The sequence below is a fragment of the Scyliorhinus canicula genome, chromosome 7, assembly GCF_902713615.1.
Source record: "Scyliorhinus canicula chromosome 7, sScyCan1.1, whole genome shotgun sequence".
NCBI lineage: Eukaryota > Metazoa > Chordata > Chondrichthyes > Carcharhiniformes > Scyliorhinidae > Scyliorhinus > Scyliorhinus canicula.
The window spans coordinates 81056600-81084052 of record NC_052152.1 but is presented as its reverse complement, the minus strand read 5'-3'; the positions used below and the strand labels follow the sequence as shown (position 1 = coordinate 81084052).

Below are 27453 nucleotides of genomic sequence, written 5' to 3'. Positions count from 1 at the left end.
TTACAATTTTGCTTGAAACTTTAATATAACCTATCCCTCTCATCTTTCACCCCTGATCTCACTATTTCCGATTGCAATGGAAGTCTGAAAATGCCAGGACTATTCCTTATTAGCAGCTCCAAATTTGATTTTGAATAAAATAATTAAAAGTTTGCTTCTGTTTAGGAATTCCCTTCATACAACTACCATTTTAATTTTGGTTGTTTGGTTCTTGTTCTAAAATTTGTCTTTTTGCTTTTATTTGACATGAGGCAGCTTCTTGCCTATTTGCAGGGGTTGAAGTGGTGATTTACTGGATTGGTAATACAAAGGAGGGAGTCAATTTTCTGTGGGAGGCGAGAGAAGCTGCATGTTTCAGGTACAGAGGCAGCAGTCAGTCTTCTACAATGTTTATCTTCCAGGATAATGTATCTCTTGGCTGAGAGACAGGCCAGGCCAAAAGAGCTGGGCAATCACAGACAAGGGGAGGATGTAAGAAATGAGGAGGAAAGCATCAAAAGGAAAAGAAGAATTGCCCAGCAGGGGGTAAGCAGCTTTAACTGCAAGAAGCAGAATCATTTTGCACAACCCTATACAGGTGGCCACTGGGGAGGTATCCTCAGAAGACTCTGATGAAGAACTATAGACAATACAATGGATTGGTTCAGTCATGTCTATCAGCAACAAATTGTTACCATGATGACCGCAGAGAGGGAGGATCACATGAAAAAGAGGTTTCAGATAGGCACTGCTATATTATGCAATATAACAACCTTCTCAGATTTGTGTGAAGTGAGGCCCTGAAAGTAAGATTGAAGCTGTTGCTCATTTTGATCCCAACAGCGTCGCCAATACTGTTGCTCATATTAATGATGTTGGTGAACCACAAGCCTTCCCTCATATCGATCAAATGACCACACAACCAGTTAGTTAGTTCAAAAGATGGTTTATTTACATACACAAGAGTTACCTTGAATGCAAACACAATATCTACTCCGAGTTAAACTACACCTATCAGCTACAATAACCTATACTTAACTTCAGGGCGACCGGCACTGTGCAAATGGATAAGGCCTTTATTTGGATTTCACTTGGCTGGTTCAAAGAAAGTGGCTCTGTCTCTGCTGGGCTCAACTGTCAGGTAGCGATCGTTGGTCTTGAACTTGGCTGGCTGTTCCTGCTACAATTGGTTTGGCACAGGCTGGATCCAAAAGAGACAGAACACATGGCTGTGCTCTCTTTTATCCCTCTGGGATTTTGCACTCTTTGGGGCGGTCCTTAACCTTGGACCCAATAGTTCGACAGGGCTCTGATCACTGTCTACGATTTCAGCCAATAAAGGGGCGGGTGCTTTGGTAGCTGGGCGGGTCCTTAGCGACCATTGACTTTGGCAGTTGGGCTTTCTGAGTAAAGGGAGTGGCGCCGATTAGTCTGTGGCTGTACCAGTTTCTTGACTGGAGTTCTATTGTCCTGGGAAAATGGGCCATTGAAATGTAAACAAACGGGGGTTTCAATCAGGCTTGGTTACCTGCGTTTCAAATACACATAGGCTCTGTATCTGTCTGAGTCCTGGGTTGGCCATAATCCCCATGGCCCTTTGCAGGTGGCCATCTAAGATGGCTACAAAGCTATATGATCGTACAGTACTCATACAGGGAGGAGAAATTAGTGAGACAACTCAATGCAATAGCAAGAAGAAAGATTTAGAGTTCCAGATCATAAAGGAGACACAACGGCCATTCATTTCAGCTGGAGCAAGTCTAAAGTTTGGGCTAGTAACCTGAGCATGCCGGCAGAGAAAAGACAACTGAAGACACCAGAAAGAGTGCAACAAAAGACTCCAGAGGGAGGGAGTGAGAGTACCCCAAAGAGAGGAAGATGGTGTTGAAGTAAACCACAAGATGGTTTCCAACCACGTCAATGCAACAAAATGCACGATCCCAGGGCAAATGAAGCAGTTCTACAGGAAAATGTTCATATCCGGGTTGAACTGGAAGATTTGAAGGGCAATATTCTAGCTGAGTCTAGACTTCTGAAAGCACGTGATAAGTTGAAGTTTTCATTGAACCAAACTGTGCAAGATCTGAAAAAACAAATTCTAGAGACAACACAAAGGTACCAAGAGGAACCAATTGCTGTGATTCAATGAGACATAAAAAAGTGTCCTGTTTCTTATGGGTTGCTATGCAATGGCACTTTTGCCGGGTTTTTTTTGCCTCAGTAGGGAACGCCCCGTAGAGGCCGCTCTGTTCAGGAAGACTACACGTGGATCAGGGTGCCATTTTTAAAGGCCGCCCCGACCATGTAAAGCATCCTATCTCACGGCGTTCACAGCCTGGTATGGCAACTGCACGGCCCAAGACCGCAAGAAACTTCAGAGAGTCATGAACGCAGCCCAGTCCATCACACAACCCTGCCTCCCAATCATTGACTCCATCTACACCTCCCGCTGCCTGAGGAAAGTGGGCAGCATAATCAAAGACCCCTCCCACCCAACTTACTCACTCTTCCAACTTCTTCCATCGGAAGGAGATACAAAAGTCTGAGGACATGTACAAACAGACTAAAAAACAGCTTCTTCCCCACGGTTACCAAACTCCTAAATGACTCTCTTATGGACTGACCTGATTAACACTACACCCCTGTATGCTTCACTTGATGCCGGTATTTATGTAGTTACGTTGTGTACCTTGTGTTGTCCTATTATGTATTTCTTTTCTTTTCATGTACTTAATGATCTGTTGAGCAGCTTGCAGAAAAATACTTTTCACTGTACCTCGGTACACGTGACAATAAACAATATGCAATCCAATTCAATCTTTCGATCCTGTCGGGCATCCCAACACAGCCTCTGGACCCGCCTCATTGCGAGCCTTGGATCCTGGCAGTGTCCCTACCAGTGCCAAGCTGCATGAGTGACGTTGGATACCACCCTGCCCAGAGCTCAACCACCTGCAAGTTTCTGATAGCCTGGGATTCCCCCGAGGTGGTTTCGCCTGGTCCACGTTTGTGTGGACCAGTACTCAACAGTGCCCCGGCGAGGTCTCCCAGGTGCATCTGTTAGGTCCTGGTGCACGGAGAATCCCGCACAGACATATTTAAACGAACCTAATAGCTAATTTATTTTTGCTAATCTGGATCACGCCCAATAAGGTGGGCATTGTCACGAGACGTTTCGAGCGTAGCAAATCTCATGAGAGGCCGTTCGCAAGATTCAATGGTTTTGTCGCATCACCAAGCTGGTGCGACGAGGCCGGTAAATCTTGCCCAATGACTCTCAATTCCACGGTTGACAATTCAAAGCTGGAGTTGAGAAAACTCAACCAAATGTACAGTCAAGCAAAATGGCAGATGTTAAAGGCATGCAAAGGCGGTGTGACCTTGAAAGACTCCTTGAAGAATCAAAATGGAGCCATGGAAAAACATGACGTTCCAGTTGGCACACAAACACATCTCAACAGGAGACAGCCTATGTGTAAACTTAGGACATGTGTCTAGAAATTGTCATTTTGATGCTACGTGGTGGAAGTGAACCAAAGGTACTGGCTCAACCACACAGATGTACGATCAACTAATGAAACTTTTCATTCTCTGTCATCGACTAGTCAGGGAGCAGGTATCTTACCAGCTGTATTGTGTGCAGAACTGCCATAAAACCCAGAGGTTCATGAGTCCCCAACAGCCGCAACAGAACTACAATAGTCACCAAGGCAACAAAGGGCCACGGGAAAGACATACTCGGGATGAGGAACATCACTTAGATGAACAGCCAATGTGAATTCCCACATGTTCCATTGAGAGACCAGCAAGGTTTAAAGACTTGTGTGTGCAATGCATATGCAGTAACTGGCGAGTAGAACAAACAGCTGTTAATACATGAGAACAGAGGATGTATAGTAGGTAACTCTCAGTGACAGAGGATTGTGCATAGAAATGCGCCTTTTGTTCGCTGGAGATGTTTGAATCTTTTGTTCCATATGAAAAGGGGGATGTTTGAGTTTTGGAAATTCTGTTCTACTAACTGACTGCGTGGCTTGCCATAATCATATGACTATGCCATCAGGCAAGCTGGCTGTAGGATGTCATTTCTGATCAGTTCAATAAAGCCTTTCACTCAGACAGACGATGAAGAAGACTGCTGTCCTTATACATGTAGCACTCAGATTGTTCTCCTCAGAGTACATAGAACATAGAAAATACAGCACAGAACAGGCCCTTCGGCCCACAATGTTGTGCCGAACGTTTGTCCTAGATTAAGAACAAATTAATCTACACCCCATCATTCTACCATAATCCATGTACCTATCCAATAGCCGCTTGAAGGCCCCTAATGTTTCCAACTCAACTACTTCCACAGGCAGTGCATTTCATGCCCCCACTACTCTCTGGGTAAAGGACCTACCTCTGACATCCCCCCTATATCTTTCACCATTCACCTTAAATTTATGTCCCAGTGAAGGGGAAAGAGAGATTTACTGGAGGTGTTCAAAATTATGAAGGTCTTTGATAGAGTAGATGGGGACAAACTGTTCACTTTATGTGTGAGCCAGTAGCCAGAGGACATGGATCTAAAGTAATGAGCAAATATAGAGAGAAGATTAGATATGTTTGCACAGTAAGTTACAATTATCTGAAATGCCTTGCCTGAATAAGTGGTGGAAACAGATTCAATGTTTCATGGGGAAAGAATTACAGGGCTATGGGGAAAGAGCAGGGGAATAAGACTTACTTGAAAGCTCCTTCAAAAAGCCAACACAGGAATGATTGTCAAGTGGCTACCTTCTGTGCTGTATGATTTTGAATCCTTAGCCACGCATTCTTTGGTACACATTTGATTTAAATCTTTTTAAAATGTCTAATTATTATTTAAGTTTTTAATGCACAGTAGTTAAAATTCTCATCAAATATTGTGTAATCCAATGATTATCCACATTTTTTGGATAGACTTAATCATTGTAGCAGATGCCAATATGATGTATACATTTTGCATGTGCACTTTGACAAATATTTATTGTCACATAGCTTCAATCTTGTATCATTGCCTCTGAATCTGGTGATGCTGCTCAAAGTGATCAAGAAAATGTGCATCTGTTCTGGCATGCTTGGTTTCTACAGTTTGGCCAATAATTCAAAGAAGGCTATTGAGATAATGTGGGTGAATAGTAAATTTGCTGCCTCCTCCTTGCATTGTTAATTATTTAAAAAATCTAAAAGATAGGAAAGACCTTTGAATTGTTTCTTGGCCTTTTGGCTGAGATCAAGCGTGCAATCTTGTATAATGCCTGTTCTTGTCCGTTTGGATCTGGTATGTCTCTCTCATAGAGACTTCTAAAATTTTAACAGGACTAGACAGGGTAGATGCAAGGAAGATGTTACCAATAATGAGTGTGTCCAAAACCAGGGGTCACAGCCTGAGGATTCAGGGTAAACCATTTCGGACAGAGACAAGGAGACATTTCTTCACACAAAGAGTGGTAAGCCTGTGGAATTCATTACCACAGGAAGTAGTTGATGCAAAAATGTTTAATATATTCAAGAGGCGGCTAGATATAGCACTTGGGGAGAATGGGATCAAAGGTTATGGGGAGAAAGCAGGATTAGGCTATTGATCTGGATGATCAGCCATGATCGTGATGAATGGCAGAGCAGGCTCGAAGTGCCAAAAGCCTCCTCCTGCTCCTAACTTCTATGTATCGATGTGGGGACCATAAATTTGATTCAATTTGAATTTGAATTGGTTTTTGAATCAAGAAAGAAGATGGATCAGGGGTTTGCCTCTGTCCACTCTGCTCGTTGGCTTTATAACTCTGAGAAAGGAATAACATTTAAAAACAGGAAAGACCTTTGAAGTTATGGTTCTTGTCGGTTCTCTGTGTGGAGTTTGTACTTTCTCCCAGGATCTGCATGGGTCTCCTCTGGATAGCCTGGTTTCTTCCCACAGTCCAAAGATGTGCAGTTTAGGTGCATTGGCCATGCTAAATTGCCCCTTTGTGTCCAAAGGTTAGATGGGGATGATGGAGTTATGGGGCTAGGGTGGGGGAGTGGGCCTAGGCAGGGTGCTGTTTCAGAGTGTCAGTGCAGATTTGATGGGCCGAATAGCCTGTACTGTAGGGATCTTATGTGTGCAAGGGAAATTAATGTGAGGATTAGTTGCCCACCTCGAGCATACATTATTTTCTGAACATAATTTTTAAAGGTTAGGTAACGGAAAAACATACTGCTTAATATTTTGTTCTTAGCCTTATTATGATAACACATTGTCCTCCCGAAAGATAACAAATGGATACGAGAATTATTTTTAAACCTAGGGCAAAACATTCATGTTTCCTTTTGCGTATGTTCCCAAGATTTTATTTTTTCAGAGTTGTTTATTTCACACTATAAATATAATGGTTTTCAACTGTATAATTCAGAATACTGTGGAATGTCTATTTAGGCAGACCACGCCCTCTCCGCAAATATTTGTGTCAAATAAATTTCCTGAATCGAAGCTCGAAGAATTTGTCTTTATTATAATTTTACCAACACTATGATTAATCGGCAAAAGAAAATTTTGCAGATTTCTATCAGTTCAACTAAATTGCATTCTTCAACAGAGGCCAAGATTCTACCTGGCATGCACTTATGCTCTTAGCAGCATTTGCCGTGGCTACATGTAAGAATATGAAAGAACAACAATTCATTAAAAGCACATTAGTAGCCAGAAATTTAGGTCAAAAAGTCCTTGAATCAAGGGGCATATGTCATTTACTTAGTGTAATATTGGGCAGAATTTCCATGCTGGCTTTGGAACCCTGACATCAAGGTTAAACAAAGGTCCCAAGCCCATACTTGCTGGCATGGAGACCAACCGAGTGATCTTCCCAGAGATGGCCTCCTAATTATCCGGCTCAGAGTACACTGTCCTTAGGCTACAGACCCAATCAGAGGGTTGGAAGCTTTAAAGCTTTGGCAGCTCTATAGGGAGAGGTGAGCTCTGCTGAGGATGATTTGTGAAACATAGAAATGATTTCTCTCGCCTCCACATTAAATAACCTGTAAGAGTTGGCCAGGAGGGGAAACTTTTCTGTTGTATCGATCTGGACCATGAATCTGGCCTTTTCATCGAATCTGGCCTACCACAGGGAGCACACCTCCACTGAGCTGGTGGGAGCTGCTCAGCCAGAAGACAATGTAAGAAAGGTTGCTAAATCATTCATAATTGAGCCCTTAACAGTTCACTTAGGCTGGCTGTCTCCATGTACTGGGCAGCCGACCCATTTACCTGGAAAAGCTCCACGTTGGCAAAAAAGGAAACTGCCCTGACATGACGCCCCTTCATTTTCCTGGCCTTCTTGCCTTCAGCCCAGGCAGAACAGGCCTGAGAAAATTCAACCCATAAACTTTGCATTTCCATTCTTCAAAAAGAAATCTAATGGAATTTTTTCAGATGTTCAGGAAATCTGCAGCAACAGTACATGAATAGAATACATAATGCATGATAATGCAGTGATGCAATAATTGTGGTAAGATTTTTTTCCTTCTCTGCCTTCTTCTAATAAAAGCATTTATCTTTTCAGAGCACAGGAACCTTTGCTATCTTGTATTTGGCTAAGTGACCATTATTTATGTAATAGTTTCGGTAGTGAATTTTAGAAGGCTATTTGTCAACAGAACATAATAGCTGAGACCAACCCTCTTCTTATCTAACATCCAAGCAAATGCATTTCCATCAGCCACCACCGATAGTCATTTTGAGCGGAAACCCTTGGACCATGTTCCTCCTAACCTGCATAGTTCCAGCCAGCTCATGGTTCACGGGATGATTATTCTTGCCCTAATAATAATAATAATCGCTTATTGTCACAAGTAGGCTTCAGTGAAGTTACTGTGAAAAGCCCCTAGTCGCCACATTCCAGCGCCTGTTCGGGGAGGCCGGTAAGGGAATTGAACCCGCGCTGCTGGCCTTCCTCTGCATTACAAGCCAGCTGTTTAGCCCACTGTACTACACCAGTCCCTAAAGCCTTTATACTATTTATAGTTCCATATCACTTCCCAACCAGGGATCAATTCACTCTGTATAATTGGGAGATTTGGAGCCTTGCTAGTTTTTATGGTTCAGCTACTCTGGACAATTCTTGCTAAGTCCTCAGGGGAACATTGTTTTGAGATCTGTACTCATTTTGACACAAACAGTAACCACAAACAGTAACATTTTCACATGCCTAAATGCCAAATGGGATTCACCCAAGATGTGGCGAATTGTTCAATTGCCAACAAACAACACTCTTTAAATAATGGATTTAGTTGTGTCTGTCAGACATAAGAAGATAATTGTTCTCTGTTCTCTATTAGCACTGTCCACTATAACGTGACAACAAAATAGAAAATACTGCAAATGCACAGTAGATCCATTCAACTTTCGTCAGAACTGTTTTGATCAATTTAAAAAAAAAAGTCAGATCAGTGCTTGTCTAGAAAAGAATTGGGTGTTTAATAAGTTGTATTTTTACCATTAACAGTACAGGGCAAAGGAGAAAAATCATATTACTTCCACATTGTCATGATAAATCTTCTTTGAACTACTAGCTGAGTTCTGAAAACCGTTCTCATTTTTGGACCATTTTTGGTAACTGTGGTCAAGTTTGAAGATGTATAATGGCAAGGGTTAGGGATATTTAATAGATAAGTATGTAAATAAGGATTTGGGAGGGTGTTTGATGAAGTAAGTCTCGAATTAAAGTCACATGAATAGTTTGTGAAAGAAAGCACACTTCATGGGCTGAATGGCTTTTTTTCCATCCAGCTTTTTTATGTTCTTCAGACTTTCAGCTTTGCTCTTTTTCCCTTCAATTTCCATCCCTGCCCAGATAGAATCGATTATACGTCAATCTGTCAGAGAAACCGTTTAATGTGCCACATGACACTTTCCTATTTATCCTCCTTTATGTTGACTCATTTACTCATTACAAATTATTCAAAACAAACGATTTAAATCTCCAGTTTTGCACTTGAAACATTTTTTTCTGTCAGTGCATAGAATAGCTAAAATGGTCAAACATATGCATTTCCCCCAAACAGGTGCAGTGATTTAGCTTTTAAATCATTCAATAACAACGATAATGAAATATTACTCTGAAATATAGGACATTTCAATTTATTTGACCTGTTTTCACTGCACTATAACACCTTAATCTTTGAGTCACCCATGAATTCCACATTCTAGTGCATGCCTTACATTATACATATATAGTTAATAATCTCTGATTTCCCTTGATGGGTAAGCATTTGACTTATTCTTTTTCCAAAATCATTATCAACATTGGTGAGGTAAGATTTTTTGACCAACAGACCACAATCAGTAAGAATGAACATCAACACCTCCTCCACAATAGTCCTCAAAACCGGGGCCTCGCAAGGCTGTGTACTTAGCCCCCTACTCTACTCCACTCCACTCCCTGTACACACACGACTGCGTGGCAAAACTTGGTTCTAACTCCACTTACAAGTTTGCTGATGATATGAGCATAGTGGGCCGGATCTCGAATAACGACGAGTCAGAATACAGGAGGGAGATAGAGAACCTAGTGGAGTGGTGTAGCGACAACAATCTCTCCCTCAATGCCAGCAAAACTAAAGAGCTGGTCATTGACTTCAGGAAGCAAATTATTGTACACACCCCTGTCAGCATCAATGGGGCCGAGGTGAAGAGGGTTAGCAATTTCACAATCCTAGGGGTGCACATCTCCAAAAAAATCTGTCCTGGTCCACCCGTGTCGACGCTACCACCAAGAAAGCACAACAGCGCCTGTACTTCCTCAGGAAATTCGGCATGTCTACATTAACCCTCACCAACTTTTACAGATGAACCATAGAAAGCATCCTATCGGGCTGCATCACAGCCTGGTATGGCAACTGCTCGGCCCAGGACCGCAAGAAACTTCAGAGAGTTGTGAACACCGCCCAGTCCATCACACGAACCTGCCTCCCATCCATTGACTCCATCTACACCTCCCGCTGCCTGGGGAAAGCGGGCAGCATAATCAAAGATCCCTCCCACCCGGCTTACTCACTCTTCCAACTTCTTCCATCGGGCAGGAGATACAGAAGTCTGAGAACAAGCATGAACGGACTCAAAAACAGCTTCTTCCCCACTGTCACCAGACTCCTAAATCACCTTCTTATGGACTGACCTCATTAACACTACACCCTGTATGCTTCATCCGATGCCAGTGCTTATGTAGTTGTATATGTTGTGTTGCCCTATTATGTATTTTTTTAAATTCCCTTTTCTTCCCATATACCTAATGATTTGTTGAGCTGCTCGCAGAAAAATACTTTTCACTGTACCTCGGTACACGTGACAATAAACAAATCCAATCCAATCCAATATCTGCTTTTTGAGTCAATTACTTTATACTTCGCATTCAAGATAAATTTTGAGAAATCTAACCTCGTGAAATTAACATAATCTACACACAATAGTCAGATATGTTTGGAATTTTATTTGAACTGCAGTGAACAAATAGCCTGTAAGAGCCTGGACAGGAAATATATCACATTATTCTGTGCTATTCGTTGTTCTAATTGTGCGTAATGTGTCCCATTCAAGATTTATTGTTCTCAAAGCTGTTTCAGGGTGTGAAGGAAAAAGTTGCATGGTATTTGAGCCTTACATTACATAGTGTCCATTTTCTTTGGAGCTGTTTGGAACTATGCTGCTATTTTCACCATTAAACTCAACAGCAGAAAATGCCTGCAGTTGTAACTGTTTCCTGCTCAGAAATGCTGCATCACATGCTCTATCTTAAAGACACACAAGACCACATGATATTTTTTCAGTCTATTTTTGATATGTCTCCCAGTGAATTCCATGCTGCTTCATTACAGTCCCGATTCATTTTTCTGTTCATGCCTTTTTTAATTTGAGTAGTTGTTTAAGCGAACTGGTTAGATTGTAAAATATGATATATCAGTAGTGGAGCTGAATGGCTATTGTCAGGACTTGCATGGTTAAAATCTCTTTTTTATTGATGGTGAGTATGTATCGGGAATATTTCCTCACTCTTTATCATAAACAGCAATCCAACCAAACGTTCGACAGAGGTGGGAGGATACAGCAATTGGTTGATTGTTTAAAGTTTCCTTATCATTTTTAAAAATAATGATGTTTTCACTTTATTATGGAGTCTGTTCACTTGCTTATGAAATTGGAGAAAATGTACTTGTATCACTTAGGAGTTTGCTGAGAGCAGGTAAATTGAGATGTAATTTTAAGTTGTGTGGCACACACTTTGAACAACTTTAATAAACTGCATTTAATTTGCTCTGACTATATCCTCACTGCTTCATGGAAAAAATAAGCACTACACATAAACAGTCATTTGGTTATTTCCCCTTAAAAAATTCTGATTTTATATTTCACAGAACCAATCTCACAGTAATATTTGCAATTGAAGAAATCTATTTTAGTGCTTTGAGTTTACAATCCTGAAAAACAATCGGTGATTCCTTCTTCCTAATTGTATCATAACCAAAGCTGACTTGCAAACTTTACAAAAGGATAGTTACTTCTGTGTAAATTTATGTTAAAGGAATCTTTAAATGGCCATTTTAGGAAAGTGAATGTCACACTTACTAATAGTACTAGCAACTACAATAGGGCAAGTGATTTTGCAAGAATGGGAGGTTTTGCCAGCCTTGGTGCAGTCATGCAATTTTGTTGTTTCAACCGCAATTTTCTGTTTTTGTTGTTGAATATAATGTTGTATTTTCATACCAGCAAAGTACTTACGAAGAGAAAATTGTTACTGTGCTGACTGAAGGGATACTGCCTGAAACCTCTTATGTGCCTTCCGCCTACCTGGCAGAGATACGGCAGCTTCATCAAGCTGTGTGTGATGTGGAAGTGCTGCTCAACTCCCTGGAGCTCCAAACCAAGGATTTTGAAGATTTCTCTCAGCAGGATACTTGTTTAAAGGTAGGATGTTCTGAAGTGAGGGATGAACATTATTAACTCAAGTTGGATTAAATTAATTTTTTACAAGCATTAATTATAGAAGTTCAAAGTATGACATTGCTTTATAGCATATTTGTTCGGTGGCTGTCATTAACAAATAAATTCTTCCGACTGTGCCAGTTTTAGACAATCTCAACCATAGCCATCGTACAAATCTTTTGAAAATCTTTGTCATGTCTAACCAGAGACGGTAATTGCATTGGAACAGGTTCAAGGGGTCAAGTGATCTATTCCTGTTCCAATGCAATTAACTTCTCTGGTTAGACATGGCAAAGATTTTTGCGAATCATGGCAGTTTTAGTTTTACAATCAAAGTCCCTCCTGACTTTTCTAAATATCCATTAATATACCTCTTCCATATAAAGATTCCCTCTTAAATAGCTTAATTAATCTTGCATTAATGTCTCTTGTGACGATGGATTTTCAAATCTTTTCATTTTTTGTTTGAATTTTTTTTCCCTGGAATTGCTTCTTCTGGAATTCACTATTATAGTGAAGAGTCATTCCCAATTTTCATTTTCAATGTTCGAATTTATTTTAAATGTCTCACTAGGTTTAATCTGTAAACCTGGACATTTAACTATCTTTGGGAAATAACACCCAGGTGTGTCCAATTTCCCTTCAGATCCTATAATCCTTTCATTTAAGGTGTACAAACATTGCAATAAGGAACAGGAGTAAGCCAAATGGCCTTTCAACCTGCTCCACCATTCAATGAGATAGTTACTGATCTGATTTTAACTTCATCTTCACATTCCCACCTATGCCCAATTACCTTTCAACCACTTGCTTGTGAAGAATTTATCTAACTCTGCCTTCAAAATTATTAAAGGACTCTGCTTCCACTGGGCGTGTTCATAACAGGCTGAGTATCAGTCTGCAAAATCCTTCCAGCACACATTAGCTGCTGATGGTAAGAGCGTGAGAGACTCCTGGTCAGCTGTGCTTGATGCCAAGTGGCACCCCTCAAGCTAAAAGCCTCTGGTGAACGGTGTAGCAACCTGTTCCAGGAAAACCTAGCTATGGAAGCAGACGAAAGTCTGCCTTCTGAGGCATTAGCTGTGGTGAGGGTAACAGCAACAATAACTGCATCCAGCACCTTTTGAGGAAGACAGTTCCAAACACTTTCAACCTTCTGAGAAAAAATTCTCCTCCTCTCTGTCCTAAGTGGGTGACCCCTTATTTTTAAACAGTGGCCCCTAGAGCTGTATCCTCCCACAAGAGGAAATATGCTCTTTTACATCCACCCTGTCAGTGCCAATAAGGATCTTCTATGTTTCAATCAGTTGCCTCTTACTCTTCCAAACTCCAGCGGATGCAAACTTTTTTTTTGAAATATTTTTATTCGCCTTTTTGACAATTTTTCTCCCGAATTTACACCCACCAACAACAAACAATAATCAACAACAAATATATCAAACCCCATAACAATAACAACGATCACATCCTCCCACCAACCCCCAAACATTAGCCTGCATGTCAACATAAACAAATGGCAAAAAAGGAATCAGGGATTACCCATAGCCATCTTTAACATACAGAGCCCCCCTCCCCCCCAAAACCACCCACCCATCCCCCTCCCCAACTAATGTTCGATGTTATCCAGTTCTTGAAAGTGCATAATAAATAGTGCCCATGACTTGTAGAACCCCTCCGAGCTTCCCCTCAGTTCGAACTTAACCTTCTCAAGGGTCAAGTATTCCAACAGGTCCCCCCACCCCGCCAGGGCACAGGGTGGAGAGGCCGCTCTCCATCCCAGCAGGATCCGCCTTCGGGCGATCAACGAGGCGAAGGCTATAATATCTGCCTCCGCACCCGTTTCCAACCCTGGCTGGTCCGACACCCTGAATATGACCTCCTGGGGACCCGGGTCTAGTTTCACATGCACCACCTTGGAAATTACCCTAAACACCACCTTCCAGTACTCCCCTAGCTTTGGACAGGACCAAAACATATGAACGTGATTAGCGGGGGCCCCCCCTCGCAACGTTCACACGCATCTTCTACTCCTTCAAAGAATCGGCTCATCCTCGCCCTCGTGAGGTGTGCTCTGTACACCACCTTCAGCTGTATCAGCCCCAACCTCGCACACAAGGTGGAGGCATTCACTCGCCAGAGCACCTCACACCAGACATACTCCTCTATAACCTCTCCCAACTCTTCCTCCCACTTTGCTTTGATCCCCTCCAGTGGTGCCTTATCCTTTTCCAACATAGCTCCGTATACCGCTGACACTGTCCCCATCTCCAGTCCCCTTGCCATCAGCACCTCCTCCAGCAGCGTGGAAGCCGGTTCCTCCGGGAAACTCTGTATCTCCTTCCTGGCAAAGTCCCAAACCTGCATATATCTAAACACTTCTCCCTGCTCCAGCCCATACTTCGCTTCCAGCTCCCTGAATCCTGCAAATCGACCCCGAAGAAACCAATCTTTTAGGGTCTTAATCCCCTTCTCTTCCCATTTCCGAAAGCTTCCGTCCCACCTCCGTGGCTCATATCTGTGGTTCTCCTGAATCGGCATTTCCCTTCACCCTGCCCCAACCCGAAGTGTTGGCAAAACTGCCCCCAGATTTTCAATGAAGCTATTATAACCGGACTCCATGAGTATTTCCCCGGAGCTATTGGGAGCGGCGTCGTTGCTAGTGCTTTCAGCCCCGACCCCCTGCACAAACCCTCCTCCATTCTGACCCACTGAGAATCAACCCCTCTGACCCAGTTCCGCACCTTCTCCACATTCGCCTCCCAGTAGTAGTACATCAGGGTCGGAAGACCCAAACCCCCTGCCTGCCTTCCCCTCTGTTGCAGCACCTTTCTTACTCTGGTCACCTTCCCTCCCCATATGAACGAGGTAATCCTTCCCTCAATCTCCCTAAAAAAAAGACTTTGACAGGAAAATCGGTAGGCATTGAAAAATAAACAGAAATCGCGGCAACACATTCATTTTAACCGCCTGTACCCGACCCGCCAGTGACAGAGGAAGACCATCCCACCTTGCCAGATCAGCTTTCACTCTCCGCACCAAACTAGTGATATTTGTATCTGCGAAGCCTTCCCCATTCCCGGGCAACCTGCACCCCCAAATACCTAAAGTGGGTCCCTGCCCTATGGAATGGCAGCCCCCCACCCCTGCCCCCACCCCCGGCCGAGACACCACAAAATACTCACTCTTGTCCAAGTTCATATTGTACCCCGAGAAAGACCCAAATAACCGCAGTAACTCCAATATTCCTCCTATCGCCGCACTCAGTTCCGACATATACAGCAGCAAGTCGTCGGCATATAAGGACACCCTATGCTCTATCCCCCCCCCCCCCCCCCCCCCCCGCACTATTCCTTTCTATGCTCCCGAACTTCTTAATGCGATGGCCAACGGCTCAATCGCAAGTGCAAACAGCAGGGGTGACATAGGACATCCCTGCCTTGTCCCACGGTGGAGAGAAAAGTATCTCGAACTGATATTGTTTGTGCGGACACTCGTCTTCAGTTCCTTATATAATAGCTTTACCTAGTTCACAAATCTTGGTCCAATCCCAAACCTCTCCAGCACTGCAATCAGGTACCCCCGTTTAAACCGATCAAACGCCTTCTCGCCACCCAATGCCACAACCACCTGTGTTTCCTTCCCTTCCGCCAGTGCCATAATGATGTTCAAAACCCTCCTAATATTCGAAAACAGCTGCCTCCCTTTCACGAACCCTGTCTGATCCTCACCTATCATCTTCGAGAGGCACCCCTCCAGCCTACCCGCCAGTACCTTCGCCAATACTTTTGCATCCACATTCAGAAGTGACATGGGCCTATACAACCCACACTCCTTATCTTTTTTAAGCAACAGTGAAATCTATGCCTGCCCCAAGGTTCGCGGCAGCACCCCCTTCCCTATCGCCTCTTCAAACATCCCCACCATCAGGGGTGCCAACTTATCCTTAAATTTTTAATAATATCCCACCGGAAACCCATCCGGCCCTGCCACCTTCCCCGACAGCATCCTCCCATTCACATCTTTTATCTCCTTCTCCAGTATTGCTCCTTCTAATGTAGCCCTGTTCCCCTCCCCTAGCCTCGGGTACTCCAACCCATCCAGAAATTCCAACATCTCACAGTCTCCCCCGGGTGGCTCTGACCTGCACAACCTCTCGTAAAATTCCTCAAAAACCTTGTTAATCAGCTCCGGAGCCACCACCAACTTCCTCGCCCTATCCCTTACCTGAAGAATTTCCCTTGCCGCTGCCTCCCTCTGAAGCTGACCTGCGAACATACCTTATCTCCATGTTCATAAACTGCACCCCTTGCTCATCTCAGTTGGCGCACCACCTTCCTGGTGGATAGTCGGTCGAAGCTCGCCTGTAGTTCCTTCCTCTTTTCCAACTTCGCTGGGTCCCCATCCTCTGCATAACTCCTATCTACCTCCAACATTTCATCTATTACCGTCTGCTCCAACCTCTCCTCTTTGTCCACCCTGGCCTTGAACAAAATTACCTCACCCCTCACCACCGCCTTTAGAGCCTCCCAGACGACTGCCTTCGACACCTCACCCTTACAGTTGAATCTTACATATTCCTTAATTACCTTTTCAATTTTCTCACAGAATACTTGGTTCCCCAAAAGCCCCACATCCAGTTTCCACCCCGGCCTCAAAAAAGTCGATCCCCCCCCCCCCCCCCCCCCACAATCAGCTCATGTGTGTCCAAGTCAGGAATGGCCCCAAACACCTTCCTCCCGAATCCCACATCGTCCCAATTGGGACTGTATACACTTAACAGCGCCACTAATCTCCCCTCCAGCACCCCTGCCACAATCACATATCTACCCTCCTGATCTGCCACCTTCTCCATCTGGAAGCGTACCCTTTTGCTGACCAACACCGCTATGCCTCGAACCCTTCCATCAAATCCAGAGTGAAACACTTGGCTAAACCAGCCCTTTTAAAATCTTACCTGGTCCTTCACCCCCAGGTGAGTCTCCTGCAGCATTGCCACATCGGTTTTCAAACTTTTAAGAGGCGCAAACACCCTTTTTTTTTTTTTTTTTTTTTTTTTTTTTTTTTTTTTTTTTTTTTTTTTTTTAAATTTTTTTATTGGAATTTTTTGCAGAAAATATAACAAAAAGTATAGCAAAAAGCAGTAATATGCAACTAACAGCCCCATAACACCCACAATTCCCCCATACCGTAACATCACATGTATCACATTCCCCCACCCCCCCCCCCCCAAACAAGAGAACTTAACCATAAATTAAAATTAGATAAATCAAATTTAAATAAAAATAAGCTAACATAATCAACGCCCCCCCCCCCCCCACCCCCCCCCCCCCCCCCCCCCCCACCCACCCCCCCCCCCCCCCCCCCCCACCCCACCCCCCCCCCCCCCCCCCCCCCCCCCGGGTTGCTGCTGCTACTGTCCCAGTACCCTATCGTTGAGCCAGAAAGTCGAGGAAAGGTTGCCACCGTTTAAAGAACCCTTGCACCGATCCTCTCAGGGCGAATTTAACCTTCTCAAGCTTAATAAAGCCCGCCATGTCATTGATCCAGGTCTCCACGCTTGGGGGCCTCGCGTCCTTCCACTGTAGCAAAATCCTTCGCCGGGCTACTAGGGACGCAAAGGCCAGCACACCGGCCTCTTTCGCCTCCTGCACTCCCGGCTCTACCCCAACCCCAAAGATCGCGAGTCCCCATCCTGGCTTGACCCTGGATCCCACCACCCTTGACACCGTCCTCGCCACCCCCTTCCAGAACTCCTCCAATGCCGGGCATGCCCAGAACATATGGGCATGGTTCGCTGGACTCCCCGAGCACCTGGCACACCTATCTTCACCCCCAAAGAACCTATTCATCCTCGTCCCAGTCATGTGGGCCCTATGCAGCACCTTGAATTGGATGAGGCTAAGCCGCGCACACGAGGAGGAAGAATTTACCCTCTCCAGGGCATCAGCCCATGTCCCGTCTTCGATCTGTTCCCCCAGTTCCCCCTCCCACTTCGTTTTCAGCTCCTCTACTGACGCCTCTTCCTTCTCCTGCATAAGCTTGTAGATATCGGATATCTTCCCCTCCCCGACCCAGACCCCCGAGAGCACCCTGTCACTCACCCCCTTCGCGGGGAGCGCAGGGAATCCCTCCACCTGCCGTCTAGCAAATGCCTTTACCTGCAGATATCTAAACATGTTTCCCGGCGGGAGCCCAAATTTCTCTTCCAACTCCCCCAGGCTCGCAAACCTTCCGTCGATAAACAGGTCCTTCAGCTGTCTAATGCCCGCTCTATACCATCCCCGAAATCCCCCATCCATGTTCCCCGGGACGAACCTATGGTTCCCCCTTAACGGAGCCTCCATCGAGCCCCCCACTTCTCCCCTATGTCGCCTCCACTGCCCCCAAATCTTGAGGGTAGCCGCCACCACCGGACTCGTGGTATACCTCGTGGGAGGGAGCGGCCACGGCGCCGTTACCAGGGCCCCCAGGCTTGTATCCCCACAGGACGCTCTCTCCATCCGTTTCCATGCTGCCCCCTCCCCCTCCATCACCCACTTACGCACCATCGACACGTTGGCCGCCCAGTAATACCCCGAGAGGTTGGGCAACGCCAGCCCCCCCCCATCCCTACTCCGCTCCAAGAAGACCCTCTTCACCCTTGGGGTGCCATGCGCCCAAACAAATCCCATGATGCTGCTGGTCACTCTTTTAAAAAAGGCCCTAGGGATAAAGATGGGCAAGCACTGGAAGAGGAACAAGAACCTCGGGAGAACCGTCATTTTGACGGATTGCACTCTGCCCGCCAGCGATAGCGGCACCATGTCCCACCTTTTAAATTCCTCCTCCATCTGTTCCACTAGTCTGGTGAAGTTAAGCTTATGAAGAGCCCCCCAACTCCTGGCCACCTGCACCCCCAGGTACCTGAAACTCTTCACTGCCCGCCTGAAGGGGAGCCTCCCAATTCCCTCCTCCTGATCTCCCGGGTGCACTACAAATACCTCGCTCTTTCCTAAGTTCAGCTTATAGCCCGAGAAGCCCCCAAATTCCGCTAACAGTTCCATCACCCCCGGCGGCGCAAACACCCTTGACCTCTTGACCGGACCTCCTAGCCCTCTCACGTTCCACATGACTATCTTACTGGGGGTTTCTCACCCCCCCCTCACCTTTCTTATCTACCATCATACCCCCGGGCCCTGCCCCATAAGCCTGACCCGCCACTTGTTAACATCGAACCACTCCCCCCCCCCCCCCCACCTCCTGAGAACCCGCCCGACATTTCCCCCTGAAACAACATCCCCCAACATCCATCCCTTCCCTCCTCTCGCTCGCCTCGTAGGCCCATTGAATTCTACTATCCAGGCTCCAACGTCCGCTGCCCTCCTCTCCCCTCACCTCCATTCACTAGCTGCCTTTAGCTAGCTAGTGCGGGTGGCTCCCTCCCGCCAAGACATATCGTCCCCTTCCACCCAGTCCCAGCGAAAGAAACAAAACAAACCCAACAATCCAACCCCTACAATTCACTAACATAACATTTAACCGTCGCAACACAGAACGCCAATCAACCCACCATTAACTTGAACTCAATAACAATGCAAAGAGAAGTAAATTACAATACAAATCCGTAAAAAGAAAGTTATAACATTTGTGGATTTTCCGGCTGTTCAAACACAGTCCAGTCTCTCTTCCAGTTCCGCTCTTCATGTCTGTCCCAAGCCTTCTGTCCTCACGAATACCTCAGCCACATCCTCTGTATCAAAATAAAAGTCTTTGCCTTTATACGTTACCCTCAACTTCGCTGGGTACACCATATCAAATCGCACCCCCTTCTTGTACAACGTCTCCCTCACTCGCCCAAACGCCGCTCGTCTTTTTGCCAGCTCCACCGTCAAGTCCTGGTAGATCCGGACTGCAGTACCATCCCACAGCATCTCCCGCTTCTGCTTCGCCCAGTTTAATACCTTCTCCTTCATGCAAAACTTATGGAAGCAGATAATTACTGCCCTTGGCGGCTCGTTCACCTTGAGCTTTGGCCTTAATGACCGATGAGCTCGGTCTAGCTCGTACTGGGAGGGGTTCTCACCCTCCCCCATCAGCTCCACCAACTTCTTAGCAAAGTATTGTGTTGGCCTTGGGCCCTCTGTCCCTTCGGGCAAGCCCACAATTCTCAAATTGTGCCGCCATGAGCAGTTTTCCAAGTGTTCAAGCTTTGCCTGGAGTCCTCTGTTAACCTCCACAACCCTCCGCAGCTCATCCCCCATCGAGGTGACCTGGTCGCTGTGTTGTGACACAGCGTTCCTCCACTTCCTTCATCTTCTCTCCCTGCTCTCTCACCTCGGCCAAAGCCTTTGCCACTGCCACCTGTACCGGGGCGATTGCCTCCTCCACCAGTGACTTTAATACGACCGCCGTCTCTTTCCTCAAGGCCTCCATGAGCCTCGTTTTTCCAGCTCCACCGCCATCACCTCGGTCTTCTTCTCCACCGTAAGTAGTGCGGCCCAGCTTTGCAGTTCGGCTTCCGCCATCCTGTCAACACTTTTATTCGTCTTCTCCTTCAGCGACGAACCCGCGTTTCCTCCTTTCTTCTACGCTGCTTTTTGCATCCTTTAGCGGCTTATTGTTTTTTACTTTCTTTCTCTTCTCCTCTCTGCCCCTCCACCCTTCTGTCCTTTATCAATCTGAATTATACTTTTCTCTTTTGAAAAAAAAGGGGAAGAGAAAAAAAAACTTCACCAAACTTCCTTAAATCTTCAAATTTTCTTTCTTTCTCCTCTGCATTCATCCAGAGCTCCCCTGGGACCAGGCTTCATCCTTCTTTCTTCCTCCTAGGTGGGAGCCATCCGATGTGGGACACCCCATTTACATCGTACCCTGGACTCGGGCCTGCCGCCTTGGCCTCCTCGTAGCTCCGCCCCCGCTACTCTGGCCCCGACGCCACGGTGGGCTCAGCGCGCGAGGTTCTTCTCCGGTTTTTAAACGGGCCCCGCTGGCTGCTCGCGACGGCCCCGGAGGCCGACGATAGTCCCGGGGGGGGGGGGGGGGTGTAGAAACTCGGGGATTTCCCCGAAATCGCTGCGACTCGTGGCCACCGGCGGGAGCTCATCGCGCTGCAGCCGCCCTGCACGCTCACGGCACTGGAAGTCCCAGCGGATGCAAACTTAGCTTGTTCAACCTTTCCTCAGAAGAAAACCTGTCCAATGCCCACATCAGCTTAGTAAACCAGCTCTGAACTCCTTCCAATACAGCACAAAGGCACAGTGGTTATTACTGCTGCCTCACAGCACCAGGAATCTGTGTTCAATTTCCATCTTGGGTGTTTGTCTGTGTGGAGTTTGCATGTTCTCCTGTGTCAGCATGGGCTTCCTCCGGTTTCCACCCACAGTCCAAAGATGTGGAGGTTAAGTGGGGTTACGGGGATGGGGCGGGGAAGTGGGTCAAGGTAGGTGCTCTTTCAGAGGGTTGTTGCTAACATGATGGGCCGAATGGCCTTGTGCACCATTGGAATTCTGTGGATATTTCAGATGTGGTCTCTCCAATGCCTTGTACAACTGATTCATAAGCTCCCTACTATTGTATTCAATTCTCCTTGCAATGCATGATGATATTCTATTAGCTTTCCTAATTATTTTCTGTACCTGCAGACTAGCTTTTTGTGATTCATACATGATGACCTCTAGATCCCTCTCTATCTCGGAGTTCTTCACTCTCAACATTTACATAATGTGCTTCTTTTTTATTTTTCCTGTAAAAATGGACAATTTCAGATTTTCCTGTGTTATATTCTACTTGTTTCTGCCCACACATACAACTTATCTATATCCCTCTGTAGACTTCTTGGGTGGGATTCTCCGTTTGCCGACTCAGAATTGCGGGGTGTGATCGGACGGAGAAAACAGTATCAATGCAATGCATATCATTAGTGGGCCACCTGCAATTCTCTATCTCTGATGGGCCGAGTTCCCAACGGCGCGGTCCATGTGTACTGTCAAAAATCGTGGCGGCTGCTGAGAGAGATAGAGAGAGGGAGGGCAGGCGGACAGTGTCCAACACTGCCATACTTCGCCGACAGTCATTCCACTGGCCAGAAGGCTTCTGCCAGGGCTGGGGAGAGTAGTGAGGGCTGGCTAGGAGGTGGACTGTGGGGCAGGGTGGACGGGTATGCAACACCATTACCGCAGCTGACAAGACAGCCTACAGTAAACCTGGTGCCCTGGGCACTCCAGTGCAACCTTCCCCATCGTTTTGGCTTCGATAAGTGTGTGTGTGGGGAGTGTATGTTTATGCATGGCTGCAGCATGTCCGCCCTGCAAGTGTCGATCACAGACTCGACGATTATCGCACCGTTTTTCATGGGAATCGATGATATTCCATGCGGCACCAGTGCTAGCCCATCACCAGTAGCAGAATCGGTGCAGGTGCAGCACTGATTTTCCTGTTGTAAAAGTCCATTGGTGTCAATGCTTAGTTGCAGAAACAGAGAATCCAGCTCCTTATGTGTCATTTAGCAACCATACCTTTAGTCCCTTCATTCAAGACACTTATATAAATTCAAACAAGTTGAGGCCCCAGCACTGATCCCTGTGGAACATCACACATGAACTCTTGACAACCTATCCCCTGTTTCCTGTTAGTTTGCCAATCTTTTATCTATGCCAATCAGTTACTCCATAAAACATGAACTTTTATTTCTTACTGCACCTTATCAAATGCCTTCTTGAAATGTAAATATAGCACATCCGCTGGTTCCCCTTTATACACAGCATATGTTACTTTTTCAAAAAAGCTTGATTAAAAATGATTTCCCTTTCACATAACCATGTTGACTCTACCTGATTATCCTCACAATTTTCCTAATTTTCTGCTGTAAATTCTTTAATAATGGCTTCTAACATTTCCCCTCCGACAGGTGTAAAGCTAACTGGTCTGTTTCCTGTTTTCTGTCTGTCTTTCTTTTTGAATAAAGGAGGTACATTCACTATTTTCTAATCAAATGGAGCCTTTCCTGAATCTCGGGAATTTTGAAAAATTACAACAAATGCATCAACTATCTGACTAACCATTTATTTAAGACCCTCGGATGAAGCCCATCAGAATCCAGGGGCTGGTCAGCCTGCAGGTCCAACCAGTTTCTCAGTACCACTTCCCTGATGATTGTAATTTTCCCAAGTTCCTGTCTCCCTTCCATTTCCAGCTATTTCTGGGTTGTTATATGTTCTCTGTAGTGAAGACCAATGCAAAATACTGGTTCAATTCATCTGCCTTCTCCTTACATCATTGGACTATAGCAGAGACGAAAGGACTAAATTCTTATGACGTTCTGAACTTGCCTGAAGGTGTGCTGCTCAAAACTGAAAACAGTATTTCTGATGCAGTGTTCTATAACTCCAATTATATGGAGTTTTATACACTAATCCTGTTTTGATCCAAGTAGCCTGTTTGGTTATTATTTGCACATGAGTTAGCTTTTAATAACATGTACCTGGATCTCGTAATCAGTTTATTCAACTATTCTCCAATGATCCTCTATTTTAATGTAGTCCAATCTGTCATTCTTATTATAGAAAGTGTGTTAACTCACATTTGGTTACATTAAACTTTACCTTCTTTATTCACTTTGTATCTCCATATTGTTTTGTAATTATCTACTCCTTTTTCATTACTGATAAGTTTAGCATCATTTGCAAATGTTGATATACAGTTCACTATTGCCAAATCTATTCCATGCTAATAAGAAGAAAAGCTAGAGTCCATGAGGGATGTCATTGGGCAGCACGGTGGCCTAGTGGTTAGCACAACCGCCTCACGGCGCTGAGGTCCCAGGTTCGATCCCGGCTCTGGGTCACTGTCCGTGTGGAGTTTGCACATTCTCCCCGTGTCTGCGTGGGTTTCGCCCCCACAACCCAAAAATGTGCAGAGTAGGTGGATTGGCCATGCTAAATTGCCCCTTAATTGGAAAAAATAATTGGCTAATCTAAATTTATTAAAAAAAAATTAAAAAATGAAGGATGTCATTTGTCACAGCTCACCAATTAGAAACACTCTCTTTATTCCTTTTAAATCTGACCAATTTCCTATTCATGCTCCAGAGGTATCTCCGTTTCCCATTCTTCAATTTTAGCCAGTCGACGTCCTCAGAAAAACATTGAATATTTCTGTTGATCCATACGCAGAATATTTGTTGATCCTCCTCCATGCGTCCACCACTTCAGTAACTCTGACAAACACTTCCTAGATTATGATTCAGTTACTGTGTATTAACAATCAAAATATCAGTTAATGACTTAATGGATATGACGTGCTGAGCATGAACAGAAGGTGCACCAAATGGTGGAATGTGATACTAGCCTTCCAAATTTATCCTTTTTGTTACAAGCTCTGCCTGTATAAGATTGGATAAATTAGACAATATACCCCTCCCCCTTGGTTGACACCAATCTATACATGTCTGTTAGGAGTTGTCTGGAACTGGTTTCTGTTTATTTGAACTTTTTTTCTTTCTCTTCTACATATATGGGGAAGTTAAGGAACTGAAATTTTCCTGAGAGGATCATTAATCATGCTGTGGGAAGTTGAAATCTGCTACTGTTTAGAATTGTTATTGGGTGTTTGCACCAGGATTTCTTCACATTGAAAATGCAGCCTTTACTATCTGACCTCAGTGCAGAAATCAGCCATTAGAGCTATGTTTCTTCTCCAACATGTTAGTTGCAAACTAGCAGACATATTATAAGAATGTGCAACCTCTGGAGGTTGTAATTATGTTATTGCAGCTTTATACCATATGTATCCATATACCTCGTAAAATGAATGAATGCTTCTTGTAATACACACGTGGATATTTTTTTTAAAATTCACAAAGACTCTTTATTATAGTCATTACATACAAATGTTAGTGCTCTCCTTTCCCTGCATTTGTGACTAGCACATGATTTCTCATTTTCTGGTATTTAACCATTGTACAAGGTGTGTACTTGACCTTACTCTGGCTTGGCCTGAAAGCATTGACCTTTGTGCTTTACATTAATTTTTTTGGCAACCGAGTCTTCTTTACCTTACACACTTTTCTTGATTTACATCCACAGCTAATCATTTGTTCCTCCACATATATCTGATATGATTATGGCTGACATCAACTTTAATGATATTGATTGCTCTGGTTACGCACAAGTATTGCCTTAGGTTTAATTCAGCTGAACTATTAAATTGTCATGAGATGCAGTCATGGGCACAGTTCCATCCTCTTCTGAAATAAATCTCCTGCAGCTACAAATGATCCCTGTACCTTCATGTGATGGTAGAATAGGAAAAATAGAAGATATGTTTGACTTGAGTTTAATGAATATTTATTTCCACATAAATGCATTCATCATTGTCATTATCTAGCAGTAAAAGTAAGAAAACAGTGCATAAATTGTACAGCTGCTGCTTTCAGTAACTGAAATGAAATTTTGGGTTAAGTTCTTCTCATACAGTAACATTTGTTGTATGAATATATAATCTTTAAAAGTCAAAAGTTAATCATTTAACTCATAATGTTCTGATTTATATTGCATATGATTATAGAAATGCTGAAAATTAATATTGCATGATCTGATCATTCCGATACATAACATCGTGACCATTGATATAACTAGGATACACAATGGTGAACTGTGGAGTAGCATTCTTATTAAATAGGTCAGCAGGGGTGACAAACTCACAGGTGCTGAACTTATAACTGTGTTATTGTAGTTTTCCTTTTGAAAATGGGATGCAGCTGGTCTTCCAGATTTAACAGAGCATTCAATTTGCACCCCAGGTTGAAGGGATTGCATTTTTTGAAATGAAAAACCCTGAGAAACTATTTTCATTGAAATTCTGGCAAAGATCATCACTGCTGGTGTGGGTTCTTAAATGATAGCACGCAAGTTGACACAAAGCAGCCTTCACTTCCTCTCAGCGTTGCCTGAATCTCATTCGACTCATCAAGTTGGAGTGAAAGAGGTGTAAATTCAGCTGTTCATATTTAAATCATTGTGTAGACGTAAAATTATTGTTCACAGGCAAGGAATGTATATTCTCTGATGCAGAAAAAGGGACAGAAAATTGCCACTTAATTTTCTGACATTTTATCCAGTATTGTCCTTGAATTTAGTGCCTTCAAATTTTTGTAATCAACAGCAATCTCTGGGTTTTTCAATTAATGTTCACAGCCGTTCAGTGAATTATTAAAGGTATATTTACAATATAATCTTTTAAAGTATTATTTTTCAGTGTGTATTTATCCATAATGAGGGTAAAGGTTTCTTTGATGCTCAACCATTTTATCCAGTGAAAAACAAACCTCCTTAAGACAGGGAAGTTCCAGATGTGATCTTCAGTCTCTGCTGAGTCAACTGAACTCAGATAGGGTGGTGCTAAGCAGTGTGATCATTGGCCTTTGTTCCTTGGATTGGGAAGAAGCGAATTAGCCAGAGTTTCCCTTCCTGTTAAATTTCCTGTGAATCTTACGGGTTCATAGCTATTATGCTACTAGCTAATGTCAGTCCACATGTGACGAGAACTCAGAAAGATGGTTCTGGAAGGAGCCTTCTGCTTGCCTATCCCTGTAAATAGTTAAGAAATGTTTCAGACTTCTGAGAGTCCTAGCTTCCAGGAGTCTCTGTTGACCACACCCTGGAACCATTTCCGATAATACTTCATGGTGGCACTGGGAAACCTACTGAATAGCATGATCCCCAATTAAACTGATAGTGGCAGGGGAGTGAAAGCCACCAAATGCAAGAGAGCCAGGGAATAACTGTGGTTGAGAATCAGACATAAAAACATCAATGGAGTCCGAAGTCAATTTACTAAAAGTAACAAACAAGCATGGAGAAAGTCCTACCTCTACCCGAATCCTTTGACCATGTGGAAGGGCCCTACCAAGGACTACACTGGCAAAACTGGCAGTGCAGATTCAACAGGTCAGGGTTAGCATTGGGGTTAGCATGGAAGCCAACTAAAGAACAGGTAAGCACAATCCCTATTCCATTGACATTTAATAAGGTAAAGTGTTGGTGAGGGCCCATCAACTTGTGAAAAGGTTATTAACACCTTTGATTAGTAGTTCAATCTTCAGAGGAACACTATCATAGACCAGTTGAGGTTGAACAGGCACACTGAGGATTATGGATAGAAGGACAGAGGATATTGGACAGAAACCCCAATATTTAATTTTAATTTTATGAGATTGTGAGGAAAGGATACTTTGCTGCAGCAGTGATTGCACAAAGAAATAGGTTATGGTGTTTTAAAACAAAACTTCATTACTAACAGAGTATTTTAAAATCTCTAATATCACAGACAAGAGTAGCTTACATTTACCACTTAAACAACACTACTCAACACAGTGAATCCAATACCCTTACTTAGAATCTTTATTCCCACTTAAACAACAAGAAAATAGATCATTTCAGCTCTCAATCCACCCTAAATACCAATGGCACAGGAGAATACTTGCTTTACAGAGTTAATGTTTGAGAAAGTGATTTCATTTT

The 27453-nt window shown here is 44.2% G+C and overlaps 1 protein-coding gene across 10 annotated transcripts in view; it reads left to right on the top strand.

Annotated features, from left to right (window-relative positions):
- The window catches only part of dmd (dystrophin), a 2667466-nt gene that overhangs the window by 1414765 nt on the left and 1225248 nt on the right, over positions 1 to 27453 (top strand). For all 10 annotated transcript variants that reach the window (XM_038802261.1, XM_038802266.1, XM_038802267.1 and 7 more), the window contains one exon: positions 11741 to 11938. In XM_038802261.1, coding sequence (XP_038658189.1) covers positions 11741 to 11938 — 198 coding nt within the window. The remainder of the gene's footprint in view (positions 1 to 11740; positions 11939 to 27453) is intronic.